The sequence below is a fragment of the Paroedura picta genome, chromosome 5, assembly GCF_049243985.1.
Source record: "Paroedura picta isolate Pp20150507F chromosome 5, Ppicta_v3.0, whole genome shotgun sequence".
Taxonomy (NCBI): domain Eukaryota; kingdom Metazoa; phylum Chordata; class Lepidosauria; order Squamata; family Gekkonidae; genus Paroedura; species Paroedura picta.
Genome location: NC_135373.1, coordinates 80,070,727 through 80,097,574, shown reverse-complemented (window position 1 = coordinate 80,097,574; position 26,848 = coordinate 80,070,727). Strand labels below are relative to the sequence as shown.

The following is a 26,848-nucleotide window of genomic DNA, read 5'->3' as shown; positions in this document are numbered from 1 at the left end:
CCCCAGGTTCATGCCAAACACATTCTTCCCCAGTTTCGATAAGTGCAGTCCATCAGGTGCTAGTAGGCCTTCCTCAAGAAAGCCTATCCCATGGTCCCAGAAACCAAATCTCTCCTGCCGGCACCAACTACGCAGCCAGTGATTCACCTCCATTATCTTCCTCTCCCGACGCATTCATCTTCCCTTGACAGGCAAGATTGAAGAGAATACCACTTGTGCCCCCATTTGCTTGAGCTTCCTCCCCAGATCTTGATAGTCTTTTTTAATAGGAGCGATGGTATTCAGGGACATGTCATTTGTTCCCACATGGACCATCACAAATGGGTGGTTCAGGACATCCGTAGATTTTAGGAGTTTGGGCAGCCGTTCTGAAACAACTGCAGTTTGGTTGCTGCAGTTGTCTGTCTGCTAATGTGGTTCCAATAGTGTAGCACAGTGGAAACATAGTGTAGTAACTGAGCCAGTACTTGCTCGTACTACATGAGGAATTGTCAGAAACCTGCCTGCAGTTTCTTTTTGGGTTACTGTCTTGGGAGTCAAACAACACTAGAGTTATGCCTTCCCACTGTCATAAGTGAGAAGGCTTTTTACACTGGGCTTACTTATGCTATGCCCTGTTCAATGTGGTATATGTTAGCAACTTTTGAAGAGAGGTTCTTGAACCATACACAACAGTATGTGTTTGTGATGCATGGCTCTCCTGATTTCTCCCAAAGGGTTAATGTGACTACTAAGAGCTTATTCCATCTTGCAATTAGCAATTGGGCTTTTCTGCTGACATTGCCTATCCTCAAGGCTAGAGTTAGGAATGCAATAATTGGCCTATCATAAGAACCTGTGGCCTGCAAGATGGAAGGGGGAAAATTAGGAGGGATGAGGTCATTTTCTTGAGGGTTCTGGCAAGAATGTGTCCTGACTAGATTATTGGCTCAAGACTATAATTCAACTAAGTACCTGAGTGAAGGGGAGGGGATATCTTTTCAGAATTGAGGTCTTTTATATCCTTGCCCCCCTTCAAGGATCGCTGCCTTGTTGTGGCAAGGGGGCTTGCGTAGTTCAGTGAAGCTATGAGCTATGCCGTGCAGGGCCACCCAAGACGGACAGGTCATAGCTGAGAGCTCTGACAAAAGGTGATCCACTGGAGAAGGAAATGGCAAACCACTCCAGTATCTTTGCCATGAAAACTCTATGGACAGTTCCAATAGGCATAACGATATGACGCCGGAAGATGAGCCCCTCAGGTCGGAAGGTGTCCAATATGCTACTGGGGATGAGCAGACGGCTAGTACAAGTAGCGCCAGAATGAATGAAGCGACTGGGCCAAAGCCGAAAGGACGCTCAGTTGTGGAAGTAACTGGTGGCGAAAAGACAGTCCGATGCTGTAAAGATTTTTATTCCATAGGAACCTGGAACGTCAGATCCATGAATCAAGGTAAGCTGGACGTGGTCAAACAAGAAATGACAAGACTGAACATCGACATTTTAGGAATCAGTGAACTAAAATGGACAGGAATGGGTGAATTTAATTCAGATGACCATCAGGTATACTACTGTGGACAAGAATCTCGCAGAAGAAATGGAGTAGCCTTCATAATCAATAAGAGAGTAGGAAAAGCAGTCTTGGGATACAATCCCCAAAATGACAGAATGATCTCAGTTCGAATCCAAGGCAAACCATTCAACATCACAGTGATCCAGGTCTATGCCCCAACCACTGCTGCTGAAGAGGATGAAGTTGATCAGTTCTATGAAGCCCTACAACACCTTCTAGAAGCAACGCCCAAAAATGATGTGCTTATCATCATGGGGGATTGGAATGCTAAAGTAGGAAACCAAAAGATAACTGGGATAACAGGCAAGTTTGGCCTTGGAGTACAAAATGAAGCAGGGCACAGGCTGGTAGAATTTTGTCAAGAGAATACAATGGTCATAGCAAACACTCTTTTCCAACAACCCAAGAGACGACTCTACACATGGACATCACCAGACGGTCAACACAGAAATCAGATTGACTATGTGCTCTGCAGCCAAAGATGGAAAAGTTCTATCCAGTCAATAAAAACAAGACCAGGAGCTGATTGTGGTTCAGATCATGAGCTTCTTGTTGCAAAATTTAGGCTTAAATTGAAGAAAGTAGGGAAAAGCACTAGGCCACTCAGGTATGAACTAAATCATATCCCCAACGAATACACAGTAGAGGTGACAAATAGATTTAAGGAATTAGATCTGATAGACAGAGTGCCTGAAGAACTATGGACGGAGGTTCGCAACATTGTACAAGAGGTAGCAACTAAAACCATCCCAAAGAAAAAGAAATGCAAGAAATCAAAATGGCTGTCTGAGGAAGCTTTACAAATAGCTAAGGAGAGAAGGGAAGTGAAAGGCAAGGGAGAAAGAGAAAGATACACCCAACTGAATGCAGAATTCCAGAGAAAAGCTAGAAGAGATAAGAATGCCTTCTTAAACGAACAGTGCAAACAAATAGAAGAAAACAATAGAATGGGGAGGACCAGAGATCTTTTCAAGAAAATTGGAGATATGAAGAGAACGTTTCATGCAAAGTTGGGTATGATAAGGGACCAAAATGGTAGGGACCTCACAGAAGCAGAAGAGATTAAACAAAGGTGGCAAAATTATACAGAACAACTATACAAGAGCGAGCTTAACATCCCTGATGACCACAGTGGGGTAGTTACTGACCTGGAGCCAGACATCCTGGAATGTGAAGTCAAATGGGCCTTAGGAAGTCTGAGCAATAATAAAGCTAGTGGTGGTGACAGCATTCCAGTTGAACTATTCAAAATCTTAAAGGATGATGCAGTAAAAGTGCTACACTCAATATGCCAGCAAATTTGGAAAACTCAACAATGGCCACAGGATTGGAAAAGGTCAGTTTACATTCCAATCCCAAAGAAGGGCAATGCCAAAGAATGTTCAAACTACCGCACCATTGCACTAATTTCTCATGCTAGCAAAGTTATGCTCAAAATCCTACAAGCTAGGCTCCAGCAATATGTGGACCGAGAACTTCCAGAAGTACAGGCAGGATTTCGAAGAGGCAGAGGAACTAGAGATCAAATTGCCAACATACGCTGGATCATGGAGAAAGCTAGGGAGTACCAGAAGAACGTCTACTTCTGCTTCATTGACTATGCTAAAGCCTTTGATTGTGTGGAGCACAACAAATTGTGGCAAGTTCTTAAAGAGATGGGAATACCAGAGCATCTTATTTGTCTCTTGAGAAATTTATATGCAGGTCAAGAAGCAACAGTGAGAACTGAACATGGAATCACTGACTGGTTCAAAATTGAGAAAGGAGTTCGGCAAGGCTGTATACTGTCGCCTTGCCTATTTAACTTGTATGCAGAGTACATCATGAGAAATGCGGGATTAGAGGAGTCACAAATTGGGATCAAGATTGCAGGGAGAAATATCAACAACCTCAGATACGCAGATGATACCACTCTAATGGCAGAAAGTGAAGAGGAACTAAAGAGCCTGTTGATGCGGGTGAAGGAGGAGAGTGCAAAAGTTGGCTTGAAACTCAACATCAAGAAAACAAAGATCATGGCATCCGGCCCTCTCAATTCCTGGCAAATAGATGGGGAAGAAATGGAGATAGTGACAGATTTTATTTTCCTAGGCTCCAAGATCACTGCAGATGGGGACTGCAGCAAAGAAATTAAAAGACGCTTGCTCCTGGGGAGGAAAGCTATGGCAAATCTAGACAGCATCCTAAAAAGCAGAGACATCACCCTGCCAACAAAAGTGCGTTTAGTCAAGGCTATGGTCTTCCCAGTTGCAATGTATGGCTGCGAAAGTTGGACCATAAGGAAGGCCGAGCGTCAAAGAATTGAGGCTTTTGAACTCTGGTGCTGGAGAAGACTCTTGCGAGTCCCTTGGACCGCAAGGCAAACAAACCGGTCAGTCCTAGAGGAGATCAGCCCTGACTGCTCTTTAGAAGGCCAGATCCTGAAGATGAAACTCAAATACTTTGGCCACCTCATGAGAAGGAAGGACTCCCTGGAGAAGAGCCTAATGCTGGGAGCGATCGAGGGCAAAAGAAGAAGGGGACGACAGAGAATGAGGTGGCTGGATGGAGTCACTGAAGCAGTAGGTGCAAACTTAAATGGACTCCAGGGAATGGTAGAGGACAGGAAGGCCTGGAGGATCATTGTCCATGGGGTCGCGATGGGTCGGACACGACTTCGCACATAACAATAACAATAACAATATCCTTGCATTGTATGCATGGCTACATATTGAATATTTGGAACTTTAAGACTCTGCCATCTAATGCAAGGCATAAATGTGTCTAACAATTAGTTGTTCTTGTTTTCCAATGCTGCAAGATTTTAGTGCTGTGTTGCCTAGAAACAAGAACTATTTCTGAAACTATTATATTTTGTATGTTTTTACAAAGGATGGTTTCTTGTATACACTGTCCTGGGAATCCATGGGTTTCAGGTTTGGACTCCTTGACAGTGTTGTTTGTGTGTGGAGATGTTTGCGGTAATAAGGAAATAAACTACCCTGTTGTCCATGTATCCCCAGCTGGTGGGTTCCATTCTTTTTGTGTGTTTTGAAATGGAATATATGTAAGAATTTTGAGAACAGCAGTGTTAGCAATATGCTGTGATTTTCCTCAGCTACTTTGGTGAAGAGCTCCTTTGTTTGTGGGAAGTAGCATTTGTGTAGAATTCCCATGACAAAAGCGCCCCACCATGTGTTCTGTGTCTGTACAATATGGGACAGAGAGATGGGAGCCCATGCACGTTCTCTGTCATCTGAAGATCCATATGGCTGTCCCAGCTGGTGTTTATGTAGTGCTTAGGAGAACTGCACTGACTGCAGACTTAGTCGGCATCCTACACTGTGTACTCTCTCTTGTGGGAGGGGGGTTCCAGGTTGGGTATAGGCTGGTGTGTTCAGGCCAATTCACTCTGAACACTGAGGTAGAATTTGACAGGCCATTTGTGGGGTAGAGGTGAGAAATGTTGGACAAATGGCAGTTACTCATATGTGGGCAGGAATCTTGTGTATTGGTAAAAGAAATACTGTTAGTGAAAGATTCTGTTAGTGGCTAAGAGCAGAACTATTAATTAATGGAGGTAATTTATTAATGGTCTGAATACTAATTGCTGGGCAATATGAGGCTTCTCAGTTACTCCTTTGGATAAGCTTATACCCAGAATTAAACATCCAGCCTGCTCTTCAACAATTACACTGGCTCCCAATTGAATTCCAGGTCAGGCTTAAGGTTTTGGTTAATCACCTTTAAAGCCATACATAGTCTGGGCCCATTGTACCTAAGAGACTGCCTCACTGCCTGCACCCCTTACACTCCACCACTTCCAACTGGTTGGTAATCTGTGGCTCCAAAGAAGCATGTTGGTCCTGAACCAGGGACAGAACTCTCTCTATGTTCATGCCCATCTGGTGGAATGAGCTCCCTGAGGAGATCAGGGCCCCGCCTGAACTTCCACAGTTCTGCAGGGTCTGCAAAATAGAGCTCTTCCAGCAGGCATTTGATTGAGGTCTACTGGACCAACAGCATCTGCTGGGCCCCCAGAAACCCCTCTCCATGAACTGAATCCCAAACTGACAAACCTATGGGATCATAGCAAGTTAATGTTGTCATATGAAATGTTATAGGAAATGTTACAGTGCTTGTTATCTTATGGAAACCATTGTTGTTGTTATTTTCCTAATACTATGAATGGCACTGTACTATCCCTATGTTCTGTGAAAACCACCCTAAGTTGCAAGGGAGGGCGGTATAAAAATGGAATGAATGAATGAATGAATGAATGAATGAATGAATGAATGAATGGTTCCACTGGATTTAAACTGTATTCTGTTCTACGCTAGTTAGTGTGGTTGAATTCAGTTGAATCCTGAATTCAAGATAGAGACAGAGTTCAACGAGATCTGAACACAATGGAAAAATGGGCAAATGAAAACAAGATGCAATTTAATAAAGATAAGTGTAAAGTTCTGCATCTGGGTCAGAAAAATGAAAAGCATGCCTACTGGATGGGGGATACGCTTCTAAGTAACACTGTGTGTGAACGAGACCTTGGGGTACTTGTGGATTGTAAGCTAAACATGAGCAGGCAGTGTGATGCAGCAGTAAAAAAGGTGAATGCCATTTTGGGCTGTATCAACAGGGGCATCACATCAAAATCACAAGATGTCATAGTCCCATTGTATACGGCACTGGTCAGACCATACCTGGAGTACTCTGTGCAGTTCTGGAGGCCTCACTTCAAGAAGGACGTAGATAAAATTGAAAGGGTACAAAGGAGAGCAACGAAGATGATCTGGGGCCAAGGGACCAAGCCCTATGAAGATAGGTTGAGGCACTTGGGAATGTTCAGCCTGGAGAAAAGAAGGTTGAGAGGAGACATGATAGCCCTCTTTAAGTATTTGAAAGGTTGTCACTTGGAGGAGGGCATGATGCTGTTTCTGTTGGCTGCAGAGGAGAGGACACGCAGTAATGGGTTTAAACTTCAAGTATAACGATATAGGCTAGATATCAGGAAAACATTTTTCACAGTCAGAGTCGTTCAGCAGTGGAATAGGCTGCCTAAGGAGGTGGTGAGCTCCCCCTCATTGGCAGTCTTCAAGCAAAGGTTGGATACACACTTTTCTTGGATGCTTTAGGACAGTGGTCCCCAACCCCCGGTCCGCGGGCCGGTGCCAGGCTGTGAAGTCCTCAGCGCTGGGCCACGGCTCCCTCTTCCCGCCCCCCCCCCACAGCAAGAAGCTCGCCAGGCTGCGAGCAAATCGGCCGCCGAAGTGGCCGATCAGCTTGCGGCCCGGCAAGTTTCTTGCTTTTGGAAGGGGCGGGAAGAGAAGCATGTCGGGCCGCAAGCTAATCGGCCACTTCGGCGGCCGATTTCCTTGCGGCCTGGAGGGGTGGGGAGAGGGAGCCGCGGCTGCCGGCATGCCAGCGGCGCAAACGCGCATGCGCAGACTTGCCGCGCCTGCTCGTTTGCATCCGGGGGCGCAAACACACATGCACGGCAAGTCCTGCATGCGCGTTTGCGCCGGGGCTGCCGCGCACGCACGGAGCCCCGGGTCGCCCTCTCCCCGCACCCCGGCGCGGCAGTCTGCAGCATAAAAAAGGTTGCGGACCACTGCTTTAGGATGCTTATGGCTGATCCTGCGCTGAGCAGGGGGTTGGACTAGATGGCCTGTATGGCCCCTTCCAATTCTATGATTCTATGATTCTATGAATCCTGCTCCTTTTGATAATCCTGCTTCTCTTGCTGGCTCGCTTTCTTTTATTCTATGGTAGACAGAGGCAGGGAAGCTTGTCCAGCCACCAGGATGGAGGAACATGAATAAAATGGAAGCATCTTTGCAGCTTGGCAGGGCAGTGGTTGCACATTAACCGGACAAGTCCTAGGACGTGTCTAGGTAACAGTGGGTATGGGGAAAAGAGGTTGCTGCATTGGAACTTGAGTATGTATGAGTGTGATTTGATATTTTTTAAATAATCCATTAACCCTGCAGTTTCAGTGATGGTTAGTTCTGTTGTTTTTTGTCTGTATGGTTAAGTGGCCTGTCGTAATTTCATAAGTGGGAAGGTGGAGGAAAAATTTGGCAGAGAAAATGTTTTAGTTGGAGACTGCACCAAATGCCATCTTGGATTTTTGGCAGTCCTTACCGATTATACTCCATGATCTCATTGTGGTGCATTCTGTGGGTGAAATAAGCTGACAGAGTTGGTAACGCTCCATATGCATTTTGAAAATAAGCCTTCCCCATATTGACTAGGATGGCAAAAACAGTGAAGGGTTTGACAAGGAAAGTACGTGGAAGTCCATACAGCACAATACAGCTTCAAGTAAAAACAAGTTCAATACAAGTATGAAGGACTGTACCACTATAGAATACAGGTGTCATCCTTATTTTCTTTCCAACTGGAAGCTGTGAGAGTGTTGTTTTCCTTCTCTTCTGTCCAAGATTCTCCAGATTCTCACAGCAAGATTCTTTCACAGTTTACCATTGCTGATCTTCATGAGACCCTTAGAGAGAAATAGGAATGAAGAGTGTGTCAAACAATCTGACCAGGAAATCCAAATACAATACATATTTAATTTTTGGGTTTTTTTTTCCAAAATAGGGTGATCAATGCAGGAAAAAGTACACACAATGAAGACCAGGCCAGTTGCGAAGTGATTACTGTAAAGAAAAAAGCAGGAGTAACAAATTCTACACCTAACAAAAATGTATCTACCAAGCGGAGGTCCTCGTTGCCAAATGGGGAAGGGTTACAACTAAAAGAGAATGCTGTAAGTAACCTTGTCCTTTCTTATTCAACTGTGCAGAGGGCTGGCTTGATCCTAGTATACGTATTACATGTAGGTAGTCAATCCAGTGTGTAGTGTTCACTGGCAATGCAACCCATCAATGTTTGTGGCAGTCTTAAGAGTTGTAGTCAGTGATTTTTGTATTTGCTCTTTCAGCTGTCATGAATTGCCCAGTTTGCTCATTCCACTTGTCTGTGCACCATAAAGTAATTGGAGCTGGTGTCATGTTCAAAAATAAAATTGCATTTCCTGTTCTTAAATGCAACTTTGGTAAAAATGTAGTTGCAAAAATGATTTCACCCCATGGAAACAGGAAATTTCAGGGTCTGTTGCATTCTTTGCATCTAATGAGTAGATGAGGTGACCAGCTTGTTTGAGCTAATTTGCTCCAAGCAAAAGGCAACCATGTGGTGTTGGTTGAGTAACAGCATTTAAAACTTCAACTACTGAAGGAATCATGGAGGTCCCTGGTCAAAGGGCCATCACAATTAATTAACTTCATTCATAACCCATGTTTCTCCCCCATGGAAATTTAAAGTGGTTCACATCATTCTCCTCACCTGTATTTTATTCTCAGAACAAATTAAGTTAGGCGAAGGGTGTGGGACTGACTCAAGGTCACATATGTTTCTATTGCAGAGTGGAGACCTCATATGATCAAAGTGATTTTTAAAAAATATGGAAAATATTGATAGAGAGTATACTGCTACTAGAGGGCACTCTTACTTTAGAAGCAGTACTGGCTGAAACTATGAGGCAAGATAAAATATCAAAATTATAGAAAATATGGAGCAGCGCTTTCCTTATATTAGCACTGCCTATTGTTATATAGCATCCTAGTAAGTTCCCTTTTCTTTGTCAAACTGTTACAGCCTTCAACAGACATAATGATCTGGACCTTTCTGTGTGCTGCACTAGTAGTAAGTACAGATGGTTCAGGACATGTGCTTTCCTGAGAAGTAATTCTATTTAATAGGACTTATTACAGAGTAGGGGTTAAATGATGAGCATGGTAGTTTTATCATGGAGGATTTCCCAGTGTGGTCGATGTTCTAAAATCTTTGAAAGACGTTTTGAGAGTGTTTCAAAGGAAAGGCAGTTTAATCAGAGTTCCATAGATATTACCTATCACATAATTTTCAATAATATATACTATTAATACTTTTGTTTTAAAAACTCAACCCATTTACACCAAGGAAAATAGCAGAAAATTTAAATAACAAATTAGCTTCTTAGAAATTTTGGTGAAAACCTGATTGCCCTATGAGGTTTTTGGAATTCAGAATGTTGTGTTGATGAAGGGTTCTTAAAATGTTTATTTTAATAAATTGTGTAGCACTATTAAATAATGCATATATAAATTACATTTTTGTACTTCATTTTATAAATGACTCTATTGTTGAAAGTGGCTTTGGGAAAAGCAGCATATAAAGGTATAAACAAAATAAATACAACCATGAAACAATCTGTCGTCGTCAAGAGTTTACTTGATGAAATATATGACATGGACAGGAATCCTGGTAGGTATAAGTACTGTTTACAAGCTATAATTAATACACATACAAGCTGTGTTTATGGTGTACACATTATCGTCCTTTTTATGTACAATGAGTAATTTTCATGTATGGCTGAACCCTCATATTTATCCAGCTACTAATCTCCCACTTCATTAAGGGTATGTATTTTGGCTCTTACAAATGGATGAACACATGTCTAGGTGAGGCATTAAGGCAGTGGTTCTCAACCTGGGGGTCGTGATCCCTTTGGGGGTCAAATGACCCTTTCACAGGGGTCATGGTCCTGTGATCTCCCCACACTGCTGTGCGTGCACGAGCATGGGTGGCTCCCTCACCTTCTCCCTGGCCATTGCGCAAACTGCTGATGCAGCCCTGATCCTAGTGCAGCCCTTGCTGAGGAGGCTTCAGACTGGCCAGCTGGTGCCTTTACCATAGGAGACTGCTAATTGGCTCCAAGAGAGCATGCTAATTGACTCTGGTGCACGCCAGGGACCCCCGTGACTCCGCCCCTCTCGGCCTGGGATGCCACCCCAAAGGCTGGTGATGGCAGAAGCCCCAGAGACTTGGGAGAGTTTGGCAAAGAGAGCAGTGCACTTGAGGGGACCGAAGGCAGGCAGGTGCCTTTCGGCTTCCTCCCGCATGTGGTCTGCTTGGGGTGTGCTGATGGAAGGCTGCAGAGAGGAGGGGGAGAGAAAAGCGGGTTGTGCAGAGTGGTGAGCAGCCAGGGAGACCTCCATGGCTTCCAGGCAATGCTCCTCACTCATTGCTGGGGTTGACTCATCCCCTTCCTTCTCCACCGCCCGGCTTTGAACCTTTTGTTCTCTTCAATTTGTTGAAGCAAAGTGCTGCAGCCACCTCTCTATCAGGAAGGTTCCAGGAGGAAATTGGCTGAGGCACCCTCAGGGATTGGTGGGACATTTGGTCGGAGGTGAGGTGGATAGCCCAGGTGACAGGTGGAAACAAGAGGGGAGGTTGGGGGTTGCGGCATTAGAAAGGTTGAGAACCGCTGCCTTAAGGAGTTCCTAATTACTAAACATGTGACTTTCAAATACATTGGTCCTGTAAGCTTCAGCAGTGGTAAACCAGCAGCTAATGGGGATTATTAACATTCTAGTTTTTCTTTTTTTAAAGGCTTCATCTTAAAACAATAGTTAAGTCACTTGGTCTTGTGGAAGTTGTATATTAAACATCAGTTTAAGTTCTCTGAACATTCTGTACAACTTAAAATATTATGCTTATTGTTATTGTTTTTTATGTGCTTGCTATTTGTGCTCTCAGCTGGATGCTGGGCTTGGGGAAGTGTGTTAAAGCAGAAATTAAATAAGTGTAGTTACAACAAATGCTTGATCACAGAACTCTGGTCTAGGACTACAAATGGTCCAAGAATCTCTCCCCAAAAAAACCCTGACCACCAAAGCCCAAATCTAGTTTGTTTGCAGCTCCTTCATGTATCACCATGGTAGGGCAAACTGAACCATGGCCCCTTGAAAATTGTGCACCTTAATACAGTATATGATCACATGAAACTAGTCTGGCACCATGTCAAAACAGAACAAAAGCATCACTGGCTGGTGATCAAAATCTGTTTTTTCACCTGAACTGTCTGATATTTTGTCTTCAGCAGAGGGATTCTTTGTGGCAAATATCAAATAGATGGGACAATTGTCTGGATTTCATGAGGTATAGAATTTTGGGGCACAATAATGGAAGGCTGCTGGTTTTCCTGCATGGCTCCATTTATGGAGTAGCTTCTGCTGTTCCATTATGATTGGTCGTCTGACTGAAAGTGTTCTTCCCTCTTACAATCTTTTGTTGTTGTTGGCGTAATAGTGAAGATGGGGCTGTTAGCTATTCTGAGTAAATTCTTAATATATAGAATATAAACATGGTCTTGCGGCAACTCGCAGGTAGGCACATTGATCCGATCATCATCTCTTTCTTCTTGAAAATGTGTTGGGGAAGTCTAGACTGAGAAATACTGCCCTTTGTTGGAGATTCATTCATTTATGCTCTTTCTGTTTGTTTGTTTGTTTTATACCTACTTCCTTATCCAGGAATCAGATGGCATTTCTTTCTACTACTGGTCATTGTTTGATGGGCATGCAGGATCTGGAGCAGCTGTTGTAGCATCAAAAGTGCTTCAGCACCACATTGCAGAGCAACTCCAGGAAATAGTGGACATCCTGAAAAACTCTGCTGTCCCTCCTCCAACCTGCCTGGGGGAGGAGCCAGAGAGCATGAGTACTAACAACCGAACTCTAACCAGGGCTGCCTCCTTACGTGGGAGTGTTGGAGCTCCGGGCTCACCTGGCACCCCACCAACTCGTTTCTTTACCGAGAAGAAGATCTCCCACGAGTGCCTCGTTATAGGAGCCATTGAAACAGCATTCAGGGAAATGGTAGGTCCCTCCCACTGACACAAAGACAAAAGTATATTCACTCTCTTTAAAAAAAGAGATCTCAGCTGCTCAGGCATAGTTTGAGGCTTTTACTGTCAAATTATTAGCAGAATCCATGTAGTGGTTTGCATATTAGCAATGAAAAAGGAAGTTATTTTTGCCTACATAGATGAGTTCCATGTGTACAGAGGGAACCACAAAACACTAATTTGGTGTTAGGTGGCATTCGCTCTTTGCATTTTTGTGGAAAACATCGATGTGGGTTTTCTGGAGGGAAACTAGAACATTGAGATATGTGACTGGGGGGAAATCAATGTAGTTTTTATTCAAACCACTTGAAAAGAGCAGAGAAGATGTTCAGAATGTGAAATAGGTCCTCTATGTTAGATCAGTAGACTTGTTGATATTAATTTAGGTTCTTCCCACAATCCTACTATGAAGGTCGGCTAGATGACATGCAACTACTGAGACAGCCCCTTGGGGCTGTGCACACTCCCTGGTACTTCAGTAGTACTGTTGTCATCTCAGAGGCTCACAGCCCTCTGCAAGTGCATCAGAGTTAGCATAAGTCAGCATCTCAGGGAGGACCTCTTTTGGTGGACAACCAAGAAACACTAACTTGAAGATAAACCCTTGCTGAAGGAAGATTTGTAATGGGATCCCATTACAAATCTTCCTTCAGCAATTTGTCTGGCAATTCTCCACTTTCACTGTCTCAATTGAACATATGTTTATGGACAAACAACACTATAGCCAAGGTGCATGTGAACTGCCAGGGAGGCACCAAAGCCATTAAGCTACAACATAAATAAGTAAATGAATGTTTGCATAAAGTTATTTATTAGGATAATTTTAGCATAGATTTAAGGGTAATTTCTATAGGATTTTGTATGCAGATGCTTTCCATTTGCTTCCCTTGAAAGGCCAGCCTCTAGAGAGCCTAAAATGAATGTTACAACCTGTTCTTCCTTAGGAATAATTTCTGAAGACATGTTCTGAATATTACATAATTTCTAAACTGTGTAGCAAATAATATACCATCATTTGGAAACTCATTTTTGAAATCGGTTTGTCTCCCCCTACAGTAAACTCTCAAAATGGTTAGAATGTACATACATGCATTTATTTATTGCATAATTGATATTTATCTTTTTTGAATTTTTTATTTAATTCATAACATGAAAAAAGAAAAGTAACATTTCTCAAATATATGCAGTGTATCTCTCACCACTTTCTTCTTAACTTCTCAAAATATGAACCTCTGATATTTGAGAAATCATTATAATAGCATAATTAGTCTAGTATCTCAAAAATATGATACTCATTAGTTATTTAAAAAATCTAGAAAGCAGTCCCAATGGTCATAAAATTCTTCCATAGATCTTCTATTGAGCAAATCAGTCAATTTTCCAATTTGTGGCAAGTTCTCTAATTTTATCCAGCCATATATATAGACTGTTCTTGTAGTTTCCACCCTTGTTTGCCTATAAGTCTGGCTGCTGCAGTTGCAGGATATTTGTCTTAAAGAGCTTTTTATTCCTTGCTATGTTTACTGAATGTGGCAAACAATAAACTGCAGTTCACACAAAGGCCAGAAGGTGGCCACATTGGGCAGGTCAGCTCTTCAGCTGAACGAAAATCCATTACTGATTATTCAAAGTCTGAATGGATGGAGCTCTTTGTATTGAGCTGTATAAAACCTTATTTGCGATTAGCATTGAAATGCATACTTTACCTCAGTTCACCAAGAGAATGCTGCCAAGTCCTTTTGAAACTTTCCTTTTTCTCTGTTTCTCTTTTTACAGAAACTAAAAGGGTTTGGCCATTAATAGAAACTGGCTATCTAATTCTCTTAGCTGTGCAGAGTTTATTCTGTGATAAATTTAGTGGAATTAAGAGTAAAAATATGTAGAAAGGGGAGGAAACCTTTTTTAGTTAAGAAGAATTAAAGCAAATCCTTCTAGTGTGTGTAAAGTGAATATGTTAACTGACAGAAACAAGATTTTCAAACAGCCCTGTACTATTAAGTGTAAAAGGATAATTCCAATTGTTTAATGGCTAATTACTCAATCTTTTATAAAATACAAACAGGGGACTCACAAGGACTTGTGGGGGACATCTCACTTAACCCTTCTTGATTGTTTTATTATTCCCTTTCTTGACAGCCCTTGCAGCCTCTTCCTTTCTTCTTTCTTTCTCATTTATCACAAAATCTACCTTCATCTGCTGCCATCTTCAGTTTTCCCTTCTGCCTTCTCTGTACAGCCTCCATTCAGGAAAACTATCACCCAGTTCCACAGTAGGGAACCTGCAAGAATTTATACTTGGCAACTAATTTTCCCCTGTGTCCCCCCTGTGTCTCTACTCTGTTTCCTGTTTCCCTTCTTCTAGCAATACGTGCATTTTTACCTTCTCCACCTTTCCCTCCTTTCTGCTCACCAACTGACCTGCCTTTATTTGCCTTTTATCTTCTGCTGTATTATACTGGTTACTTGGGCGATGTGAGCCTGTTTGCATGGGGGGTCAGGTTTATTTGTGTTGCCCTCCCCACATTATTTTCCTCTTAGTAACCTCATATCATCAATATGCCTTGCTTCCTTCTCTCTTTCCTACTCACCATCCTCTTCATCTCAAGTTTTTATTATTTATTTCATTTATATTCTGCCTTTCCCCTCAGTGGAGACCAAAGCAGCTTACATAATTTTCCTGTCCTCCATTTTACACTCAGAACAACCATGTGAATTAGGTTAGGCAGAGTGCATGTAACTAATCCAAAGTCACCCAGTGAGCCTCCTCAAAAGAATAGGAATTATAACCTTGAACTCCCACATCCAAATCTGAAACTTTAACCACTGTACCACAATGGTTATCATGGAATGGCTGCTACTGAACAGTAACAAGCAGCCAGGCTTGGGTAAATCATAGTTGTAAGTTGCCTGGGGGTTGCTTCCAATAAGTATACGTTCAAAGGCCAAAGCAGCCTTGAAAAGGGCCCTGTCTACTTTCCATACTTTTTTGGTATGTCTGTCTTGATTTTCATTGTGATCTATTCTGTTCTTTAGACAGCTGATCAAAAAGTCCAAAGTGACTGAATGAAACCAAGGCTTGAATGCTGGCAATACTGTTGTGGTTGCCTAGCAAAGCCCACTGAGGGCATTTGTTTCTTAAATGTTATGAGCCTACTGTCTGTCATTTTGGAGGCTTTTAACACCCCATGTATGATTAACATTTTAGATTCTTTTGTAAGCCTGTGGCTTTTATCTGATTTATATAAAGATCTAATTTGTCTGTCTGTGGCCCTAGTCTCCATATTTTATGTTGAGAAAGCTGTAAATTCAAAATCAACTGGCTCTTTCATTGTTGGTGTTCCCAGATCCACAAGATATTTCATGCTTTCTCAGGGTGTTTTTTACATTCTTGCCTGTATATCATCCTAACTCCGAGTGGGATAGGCCAACATATCCCAATGGATCTCGGACATTAAGTCAGTATTTGGATGAGAATACCTGTGGCACTATTCAAGGGCAGGAATGACAAACGACCTCTCAATGTCTCTTGCTTTCAATACCCTATGGGGTCGCCATAAGTCAGCCATGACTTGATGGCATAATAACAACAACTACTACTACTATTACATCCTAATACTGTCAGGCTGCATTTACTTTTGTAAAGTGAAGCATGCTGCCTTCCTCAGTATATGTTTTTTTAAAGTAGTTACTATTTTGTAATTGTCCTGCCCTTTCCCAGTCAGTGGCCTTGGGAGCCTCAGTATGTTGTATATAGTTACATTGGGGGGGGGGGGGGGATAGCAGTTTTAGAAATATTCTCTAAACTTTGTTTTTTGTTCCTTTCCCCCTCAGGATTTACAGATAGAGCGAGAAAGGACTGTGTACAATATATCTGGAGGTTGCACAGCCCTTATTGTGGTGTGTTTACTAGGAAAGCTGTATGTGGCAAATGCTGGTGATAGCAGGTAAGCCATGTTCAGGAGCTGCTTCACATAGACTTACTAAGAAAAGGTTCTTTTAAAAAGTAATTGCAATGATAACATCCCTGCCAAGGTTAATGGTTGTATCAGAATTTGAATGGATGTCACAAGGTTGACAAGATGTCATAGTCCCATTGTATATGGCACTGGTCAGACCACACCTGGAGTACTGTGTGCAGTTCTGGAGGCCTCACTTCAAGAAGGACGTAGATAAAATTGAAAGGGTACAGAGGAGAGCGACGAAGATGATCTGGGGCAAAGGGACCAAGCCCTATGAAGATAGGTTGAGGGACTTGGGAATGTTCAGCCTGGAGAAAAGGAAATTGAGAGGGGACATGATAGCCCTCTTTAAGTATTTGAAAGGTTGTCACTTGGAGGAGGGCAGGATGCTGTTTCTGTTGGCTGCAGAGGAGAGGACACGCAGTAATGGGTTTAAACTTCAAGTACAACGATATAGGCTAGATATCAGGAAAAAAATTTCACAGTCAGAGTAGTTCAGCAGTGGAATAGGCTGCCTAAGGAGGTGGTGAGCTCCCCCTCACTGGCAGTCTTCAAGCAAAGGTTGGATCCACACTTTTCTTGAATGCTTTAGGATGCTTAGGGCTGATCCTGCGTAGAGCAGGGGGTTGGACTAGATGGCCTGTATGGCCCCTTCCAACTCTATGATTCTATGATTCTATGATTCTAAATAAATACAAAACACAGCTTTAAAAAATGGCAGTGAGCCCCACCCCTGCAATTACCCTCTCAGTTGACAGCAGCTAGGAGTCAACCACAACAAAAAGCGTCCTACAGGAGCAAGCACCCAAGCCTATTGGACTCTGGTGGTGTGGCAAGATCTGAGGATGCATGGTCGGTAGGCTAGCAAGCTGCAGGTTGGGAAATATCTGAAGATTTTGGGGCTGGAGCTTGAGGAGAGTTGTGTTTGGGGAGGTGAGGGACTTCAATGGGGAATAGGAGGTGGATTCTATGATTCTATGAAGGTTCTTTTATAATGTACCAAAGGATCCCCCTGTTGCCCATGAATGACATTTCAGGGGGCATTTTGGGACGTATTGGGATGTGTAATAGTTGTACACCAGAAATCCTTCAGTCAACAGAAATGATTACTCTCTGCAATGAAAAATGTGTTGATTGATCTTTGTTAGAAAATGTTCAGTGTGGCCATGATTTCTCAAGCACCCTCCCACGCATGCACACATTTCTGCACCATACCTCAAATTGTATTTAAAGCACTATCTTGCATGGAGAACTTTGCTTGCCTATCTAAAAAGGGCATGAAAGATATTACTCCAGGAGATGTTTCTACCAAGGCCATCTGGCAGTGCTGTCCCAGGTTTGGGTGAGCTTTGAATAAGGCTATCCTAGAGACAGAAACCCTGTTGCAGGAAAGATTTGGCAGTGAGGATGGGAGCTTTCAAAAAAGAAAGGAAATATGGGATACCTTCTAATAAAATGGGGAGGTGGCTGACAGAACCTATTTTATTCTCAGATTGGTTGGTTTACTCACTCTTGATACTGTCTTATGGCTACTTGGTTGTGTCAAGTGTTATCCTTTTCAGAGTTGTTTCCCCGCCCCTCTTAAATGCACTCTTCCAGATAAGTACTACCCAGTTACTGGGCATGCATTACTCTCCCCCAAGAGAGAACAGATATGTTCATCAGGGTGTATTTTAAATGTATGTCTAAAGATCAAAGCATTGATTTCCCATCATTTGAAAAGTGCACCAACCTCAGCAATATTCCCAAAGTTACCTTTCACTCATAATGCACCACTGTTGTGTCTAGCATTCTGGTAATGTTTCAGTAGTGCTTTGAGTTTTAAAGTGTGTGAAATGCACTGATTGGCACAGAGTACATTGCAAGTCAATGGATTGTTCACACAGTACACATTCTGTATTATTGTCAATATAGTAGGGAATTTATAGCTCTATTCTAATAGCTACCAGAGACCTGCTTCCAGAGGCTTGACTAGTCTTTTTGAATTGATGTATGAAATTCAGTCCTCCTTGCCGGGCCTTATTGACCACTAACAGTGCATTAATTACATAAGAAAAGCCCTGTTGGATCACATCAGTAGTTTCATCTAGTCCAGTATCCTTACCTAGATATTAGCCAGACAGTTGCTCTTCATCACTAGCAGTGGCCCAGAGGCTTAGAACACGTGTCCTTGAAAAATGGCTGTATGCATCTACAGTATGTATACACAGTAGTTATCACTATCTTCTGTGGGGTCATTTTACATACAAATCTCCATTCAATAGTTTTTGAGTAAAAGCTGTTTTACAAAGCATTCTCACTCATTCCAAAACCAGAAACCGCTTCATTGTTTTGTTCAAGTGTGCCTCTGGTTTGTGTTTTTCAATCAGAATTTTTTTTAAACTTCAAAAATGAAGGGGAAAAGCACACCACCACACACACACACACTTTTCTGGTCATTCTCTATACCAGGCTTTCTCAACCAGGGTCTTGTGAAGCCCTGTGGCTTCTTGAAGGCCCTGGAAGGGCTTCCTGAATTAGGTAATATGGTCATGCTGACCCCCCTCCCAAATGATGGGCCTGGAGAGGAGGGATGTGTACACAGCTATGCTTCCCAACCATATTCTGCACAATCACACCATTTCTGGGGTTTCTCGAAGCCTGAAGAATGTTTCAGGGGTTTCTCAACAGTAAAAAAAAGTTGAGAAAGGCTGCTGTAAACCCAGGCCATGCATCATTGTAAGCCACAACTGGATAAAAGGCACATTAAGTATGTAATTCAACTAAATGTTCCAAATGCCTCAACCTTCCTAAATGAACAGAGGGTTATAAAATAAGCTTCTTCACTATGTAACTCTCTGCCCAAGGATCTCAGATCATCATGATAGATCTGGTTTAAGGAGAAACTTTTAGCATTTAGGGTTGGGAGGAAGAGATAACTACTGTATTTTGAGGGAGCTGATTATAAATCATTTCAGTTCTTGGCTTTAGGTTTTGGTGCCCTTTTCTATATTTACCTTGGGTTGCCAGGTCTCTTGGAGCTTACTGCGGATAATGGGGCATGCACTTTCTGGGAGTGGGGAGGAATGCTGAAAATCTACACAACATGCCTACATCACCCAAAAGTGACCTAGGCATACAAGGGGAGGGGGGGAACTTCAGAAATCTTTGCCTCCAAGCACGAGTGGAACTGCTGCAGAATTTCAGAGATACTGTACCTGTAAAAGATGAAGACCCTGAAAGTGAAGCAACGAGTTTTGCCAAGATCAACATAAAGGACCAAAGAGAGCAATATGAAAATAATGGTCTAAGGAAGAAAGATGAATAGAGAAGATTTACAAGACTACTAATCCAATGCCAAGCAGAATTACCTCAGCGCACTGAAACCCACCGATTTCCAAAGATGGAGAACCCACCACCTCCCGAGGAATCCTGTGCTACCTTTGTGACCTGGGCTTCCATTGTGAGGGAAGCATCCAGGATCACACCCAGGTTCCTAGCGGAGCGAGCTGTAGTGAGCGCTATGCCATCCAGGGCAGATGCACTTCCTCACATGGGCCCTTCTTACCCAGCCACAGGACCTCCGTCTTTGAAGGATTGCGCTTCAGGCAACTCTGCTTAACCCATCTCGTCACTGCTTCCAGGCAGCTGGCTAAGGCTTCTGGGGGAGAGTCAGGGCGGCCATCCATCAGAAGGAAGAGCTGGGTGTTATCTGCATATTGATGACAACCCAGCCCAAATTTCCATACCAGTTGTGCAAGAGGGCAGATGAAGATGTTAAAAAGGATAGGAAAGAGGACCGCCCCTTGTGGCACTCCACAAGTGAGTAGTCAGCGGTTTGATGTTCTCTCCTATTGCAACCCTCTGTCCATGACCCCGGAGGAAGGAGATCAGCCACTGAAGGGCTGTGCCTCGTATTCCGGCATTGATGAGGCAGCGAGCTAGTAGCTCATGGTTGACTGTGTCAAACACTGCTGAAAGGTCTAGCAGTATCAGCAGCACTGACCCTCCTCAGTCTAACTGGTGATGGAGGTCATCCAATCAAGTATGGAACCGTGGATTCCTCAATGTGGACTCAGAAGAAAAAAGGAAATCACGAGGCACAATGATATAGTAGTTTTCTCTATGTTTATAGGTGAAAAGGTTATAACATAAAGTCTAAATGGTCAAACATATGATCAAACATAAAGAGTCAACCAAAATGGGATCCTAGGTTAAGTGACCCACTTTCTGTTTTATCTTCGTCAGTGGTTGCTCTTCCAGTATACTGTCATAGTAGTAGTTGTAGTATCACATTGGCAAAATGCTCATAATCGTCTGGGGATTTCATAAAGAGGTCATCTGTCAGGGCGACTAGCACTGTCTCTACCCCATGGCCAGGCTGGAAGCCTGACTGAGATGGGTCCAGGACCGAAGCTTCTTTTAGGAATGCTGTTAGTTGGTTTGCGACAGCCCTTTCCACCATCTTGCCCAGAAATGCTAAACGTGAGACAGGTCGGTAGTTGTCAGGCTCTCGCAGGTCTAAAGATTATTTTTTCAGCAATAGGTGTACCACTGCCTCTTTCAATCCCTCCGGGAATTCTCCCGTTGAGAGAGATGAGTTGATTATCTCCCGGAGGGGACCTTTTATCCTTATGTCGGCTGTTTTTAAGAGAGTCTAGTGGGCATGTGGTTGGCTTCACTGTTGTTAGCATCCTGTCCACTTTGGTCAGCGTGAGTCATCTGAAGTTATTCATATCCTATCCTAGCTTCCTTTCTCTTATTCCTGACCACTGGAATAATCCCTTTTACAGCAGGATTTAGATTCCTGCTATAACTACAGATCTGAAGCAACAAGTCACAGGCTGTGTGTGAAGAAATCTTGCAGTTACTTAAAGATGGATTGTGCCATTCTGTTGAATCTTGTAGAAAGGAAATGGTGCAAACTGATTATTATAATCAAACTCATTTGATAAAAATGAGATTAATCTGTAAACAGGACCCAGATATTGTCTGAATAAGCAATGGTTCCAAAGGATTATTATATTTTACAGGACTTAATTTTGTTTCATGTAGTCCATTTGTTTCTCAGCTTGGTAGTGTTTCCTTGGAATTTTCTTCCTTGACAGTATTGTGTGATTTCTGTTTAAAACAGGCTCAAGCTTCTCAATAGTATGAGGCTGCCTTCTTCAGATAGCACCTGATGCCTTGGGATTTATATGTGAGATGCCCATTGACTTTCTCGATGGACACCCGGCATTAGCAGCAGAGGTAGCAGCATGAAGCTCATGATTATTCCTGCTGAAACTAAATTGATAAACAATACACTGATCAATGTAACACCAAAAGCTCCATCCCATGGCACAATTAGGAAATGGCGGGCTTCCCCTGCTCCAGGAGAAAAGTGCATGAAACAGCCCTGGTCCCAGGTGCACATCACTTATGCAAGACTTTGAAAAAAACCTATCCCGAGGCTACTAACAATATTAACAGTTGGATTACTAGCATCCCTACAGTACAGAGCCAAAGGCATGGGTATACTTTTAACATTTTGAGATTAATAGAAGTATTGAAGTACAAATTTTCTCACAAGTGAGAGGAACAACCACTGAGGAAAATTCCCTTTGAAAACTGGAGATATCGAACCTGTTCTGGTTGGATGCTACAATAAACCAACATAATAAGAAGAGACTTATTACACAGTGAGCACCAGAATCTTCCTGTCCCTGGAAGCTGTGTGGCAAGCTGCTCACATTTAAATACAGAACAAACTGATTTTGAAGTGCCTGACAGATAGGTTGTAGCCTAGCAAACTGCTTCACATAATTTGCTTATTGGGGCTTCTGTTAGGAAAGACCATCATTTGTTGGTTATATACAGACTCTGGAAATTCAGCCTGCTTATAGATTCATTGCTCTGCACTGGCCACTGTTTCATTCATTCTTGTGCTTCCTATTTAATGCTGCAGTACCAAGCTATAAAGGACATGAAGGTCCCATTAAGATTCACCTTCCCAAGCTAGTGAAACAAAGAATCAAAGGCAAAACATATTTAAATATGTCTTCAGGTTTAGTTCACATTAAGAGATTGTGGTTATTTTTCCTCTCCATGGTGTTCTCTGGTGATATAACCCTATGGTTATATAACCATGTTTGTGAGAATAGCTTTGTTGGTAGAGACAGCTGCATCTATTTCCATGAGGGTAGCTACCCTTTTGTCAAGGTGTTCCATTAAGTAATTTCACCTGTCCTCATGTAGGCATCTGATGTCACATGACACTTTTTTTCATACAGTAGTGTACCAGAATGTGATAGAACCACTTAATGAAATAAGTACACCTTCTTCTTGAATTAAGTAGTCCTGAATGTCTGTATTTTTAGTATGGCAAATCAAAGAAGGTATTTCAATAGTTTTCTTAACCGATAGTAAGAAGGAGTAATATTTTAGATTCAGATTTTGTGTTTGCTGTTAATTAATTTTTATTTATTTATTTATTTTATTTATCTTTACATTTCTATCCCACCGTTACCTGCAGTAGCTCACAATATAAACCCCCAAAGCAGAAATTTCCAATACTTAAAAACCAGTAATTAATCTAATCTAAGCGCAACAATCTGAGCACAGCGGTAAAAACGGGGGAGGGATCCCCTTCCTACCAGTACTAACCTCGGGATGGGTGGGGGCTGATAACCTCAGTCTTCCTAATAGCCCCACAAGATTTCAAAGAGCGGGGCAGGGCAGGGGAGCCCCAGATATTCTCTTGCGCGCCGGCCTCAACCGTAGACCTGGCGGAAGAGCTCCATCTTACAGGCCCTGCGGAATGCTGAAAGCTCCTGCAGGGCCCTCAGCTCTTCTGGGAGCTCATTCCACCAGGTGGAGGCCAGGACTGAAAAGGCCCTGGCCCTCGTGGAGGCTAGGCGTGCTTCCTGGGGGCCAGGAATGACTAACAGATTTGACCCCGCAAGAGCGTAAAGCCCTGCGGGGAACATAGGGCGAGAAGCGGTCCCTATGGTATTTGGGTCCCAGACTGTGAAGGTAAGAACCAGCACCTTAAACCGGATCTGGGCAGCAACCAGCAACCAATGCAGCAGCCTCAGCACCAGCTGGACGTGGGCCCTCAAGGATGTCCCAGTGAGGACCCTAAGCATCTGCATTTTGCACCAGCTGTAACTTCCAGATCAAGCCTAAGGGCAGGCCCGCATAGAGCGAGTTACAGAAATCTATTCTGGAGGTGACTGTCGCATGGATCACAGTGGCCAGATGTTCAGAGGACAGCTTTGCCTGAATGCATGCTAAACACATGTTCCTATGATTTTTTTTCTTGGCCTCTTGTTTCCACAGAAAGTGAGTGGCTTTCTGAATAAATAACCTCAGATTAAATCTCCAGTGTCCCGACTATGACCCAAAAAATGGAGTGACTTGTTTAGGCTCTGATGAGGCTGACAAAAACTATTTTATTCTCAGATTGGTTTGGCCGCGCTCTCCTGGCATCTGACATTCAGATACTTGGTTTCTCCATACATAATCAAATTCAAATACATGGACATGTGCCAGACATGTTTATTTAAATGGCATAGTAAACAAATAGCGGGGAAATCTATATTGTTGGGGCTTTCCCCTCTCCTGGCTGTTTTTTGACAAACCTAATTAAAATCTACTTGCATTGGTCCCTTGCTTCATTCTGTCTTATAGTAAAACTTGACCTTATTGTTTCTGTCAGCTTAATCTTTCTTTCTTTCTTTCATTACCATTGACAGACTTCAGATCACTCTTCAGACATGCCAGTTATTTCCACTTTACCTCCATAGAATTCACAGTGTTCAGTGACTTTTGATAAAATGGGCACAGCCTCCTTGTGTCTTAAAATTCAGAACATGCTGTCAGATGTTTCCAAGTGATTTCTCTTTGTCATTTCTTTCAAGTTTTTCTGTAGCTTCCTTTGTCAAACGGTACAGTTCAGTATTGTATTTCAAATAATTTTTGGTTCAAAAGATGCATAACAGTTGGAGATGGTGGTGGTTGTTTTGAGAAATTGAAGTTCAACAGAAATAAAATTGAACTTGTAACTTTATGCAGTGGAGTATTCTTTTCATTTTGTGGCCTAACCTGTTGAAACTAGAATGGTATTTCTGCCTCATTTTTCATTAGAGAGGCCAATAATATGCAACAATTAAACCCAAAACCATCCATGTACAAAAGGTAAATATATTTTCTCAAAAGAACACATTGATGTTTCTCTAACAACTTTGGCCCCTCTTAAATTAGAACTTTTAATGCATTTGTCAAAGTTATTCCCTGTGGCAAAATATTAGTGTGGTAGATCTGGTTTAACTCCTTCCCATATTGCTAGAATTCAGAATGCGCATGAGAATGCTTTACGTGAGCTATTAGTTTGATCAGTGCATGGTTACAGGCACCATGTATTTATCAATTTATTACATTTATATGTTCCTTTCTCCCACTTAAGCTTTATCAGAGGCCGTTTACAGCGTGACAACCCTAAATGAAACTATGACTACCTAGCCCTGTTTGCTCACTCAGTTGCAGGATTTTCCTTCTGTTTCCCCCCCCCCTCATTTCTGATTGAGCAGCCTCTTTATCTATTCCATTTCTTTCTTATCTAGAGATATATGATTTTCACACCCTATCACGTTATTGTATTGTGATGCTTGCTTAGCCCAGGAACTTGAGCAAAGGGGCAAGATCACCCTCTTAGTTTAAACTTCTGAAGGGCACATGAGAGGCTTTCAAACATTCAGAAATAGACAAGATATTTTATTCAGCATAAAGGGGGAAATGTCATGTAAAATCAAGGGTAAAATGTATGAAGTAATAATAAACTCTGACGTAATCACTAGCTGCAGTTCATGTTTGCAAGTGAGAGTTTTAAACTTTCCATATCATCTTAGAATCTTTGAGATCAGAGGCCTTTGTTTCAATGTACGTTCTTGAATTTAACTGACTCTTCAGGTTTCAGAAGACAGGGAAACATTAACAAGCACCCAAATTCCTTCTTTAAGCATGAACTGGCTTGAGAAGCAGCATGAGCCACTGAATACTTCTCTTTCCCCTTATAATATTAATTTCTTTCTCTCACTTTCTTGCCATTAAAGTGTCCTGTTGAGTCACAACTCACTTTCAGCAGCCCTAGTTTGCTGATGCTTTCTTCTGCATATCAACCCCACTCTTCCTTGGTGGCTGATGAGATCAGGCTTGACTGGGCTACTATTAACTATAGTTTATCACTACTGCTCATCTGGGTTCCTGTCATTACCGGAATTTGGAACATTAGTTAACAGGTAACCCAGTTCGCAGCAAAATCAGTAAAGGGTTAATATGGTGTAGTAGAGTGTAGAAGTAGGATCTGGTTGGCCTTGTGTGAATCCTCACTCTGGCATGAAAACTTATTGAGTGACCTTGTGCCAGTCATTCTCTCTCAGGCTAACTTATGTTATTGGGGAGTGGCTGTGAGGGTGAAATATTGCTGAAGCATCTTTGGTTTCTGTTGAGGGAAGACAAAGATTAATAATAATAATAATAATAATAATAATAATAATTATAATAATAATAATTAATAATAATTATTATTATTATTATTACTTTTTACATGCTGCTATTCTCTACCCAAAGGAGTCTCGAAGAGGCTTACAGTCGCCTTCCCTTTCCTCTCCTCACAACAGACACCCTGTGAGGTAGGTGAGGCTGAGAGCCTGATATTACTGCTTGGTCGGAATAACTTTTATCAGTGCCGTGGCAAGCCCAAGGTCACCCAGCAGGTTGTACGGGGGGGAGCACGGAATCAAACCCAGTTCACCAGATTAGAAGTCCACAATCCTAATCAATTCACCAAGCTTGCTCTGGTTATATCAACATGAAGACATTTTGCTTCTGACAAGAGCAATACTATGAAAATTTAACAATAGGTTGGTAACGTAAATTAATGGCATTACTAAGCTCTAAAGAATATGTGTTTGATCCTTGGAAAACCTAATCGCTTTCAAGTTGAGAGATTCCCTTCAAATACATGTTTCTAGGTTGTGTTAGTTCAGTTTAGCTGAACTAATGGCCACAGTCCTCCATTAAGTTAAAACAGAATGCTTTATGTGTTTTCCCAAAGCTAAGAAATCACATGATAAATAGTCTGGTTTGTACTGTTACTGCAAATATATGTGTTCCCTTGCCACAGTGCCACATAAATTTGTACTGCTTCCCTATATAAACAACCAGTTACTCATTACTACCAATTCATGTTTTTACTACCAATTACTCATATGGTTCTTTTCAGTGGAACAGTTTAAAGTGACTTTGAATGCATGTGTGTATTGAATCAAATAGATACTTAATAGATTAAAGAACATTTTCTGCAGAATGGTCCTGCTCACACCAACAGTAATGTGGACATTGGAGCAAGTCTAGCTGAGGCTGGAGAACTGTCTACTGACAAACATTCAAGGGCCAGTTTGAATGTGGTGGTGGCTATGGGACAACAGCCGAACAGCCCATAGCCATGGAGTGGTCTGCACGATGTTTTAAAAAGCATTGAACTAAGACCATGTACTCATTAAGGATTTTAGTTGCTCATCTGCTGTTTGATCAATTAAATATAAAGAAAGGTGTATGTAGCTAAAACCATGCATGTCTCTGTGAGAACGTGGAAGGAAGGAG

At 42.3% G+C, this 26,848-nt stretch overlaps 1 protein-coding gene and 1 long non-coding RNA gene across 3 annotated transcripts in view; one reads left to right on the top strand and one right to left on the bottom strand.

Moving 5' to 3' along the window:
- The window catches only part of LOC143838007 (uncharacterized), an 82,595-nt gene that overhangs the window by 4,507 nt on the left and 51,240 nt on the right, over positions 1-26,848 (bottom strand). The window contains exon 2 of the long non-coding RNA XR_013231194.1: positions 7,893-8,036. This is a non-coding gene — a long non-coding RNA (uncharacterized LOC143838007). The remainder of the gene's footprint in view (positions 1-7,892; positions 8,037-26,848) is intronic.
- Positions 1-26,848, top strand: part of PPM1H (protein phosphatase, Mg2+/Mn2+ dependent 1H) — an 89,199-nt gene that overhangs the window by 33,423 nt on the left and 28,928 nt on the right. For both annotated transcript variants that reach the window (XM_077338675.1, XM_077338674.1), the window contains exons 2-4: positions 8,135-8,303; positions 11,893-12,237; positions 16,098-16,210. In XM_077338675.1, coding sequence (XP_077194790.1) covers positions 8,135-8,303; positions 11,893-12,237; positions 16,098-16,210 — 627 coding nt within the window. The remainder of the gene's footprint in view (positions 1-8,134; positions 8,304-11,892; positions 12,238-16,097; positions 16,211-26,848) is intronic.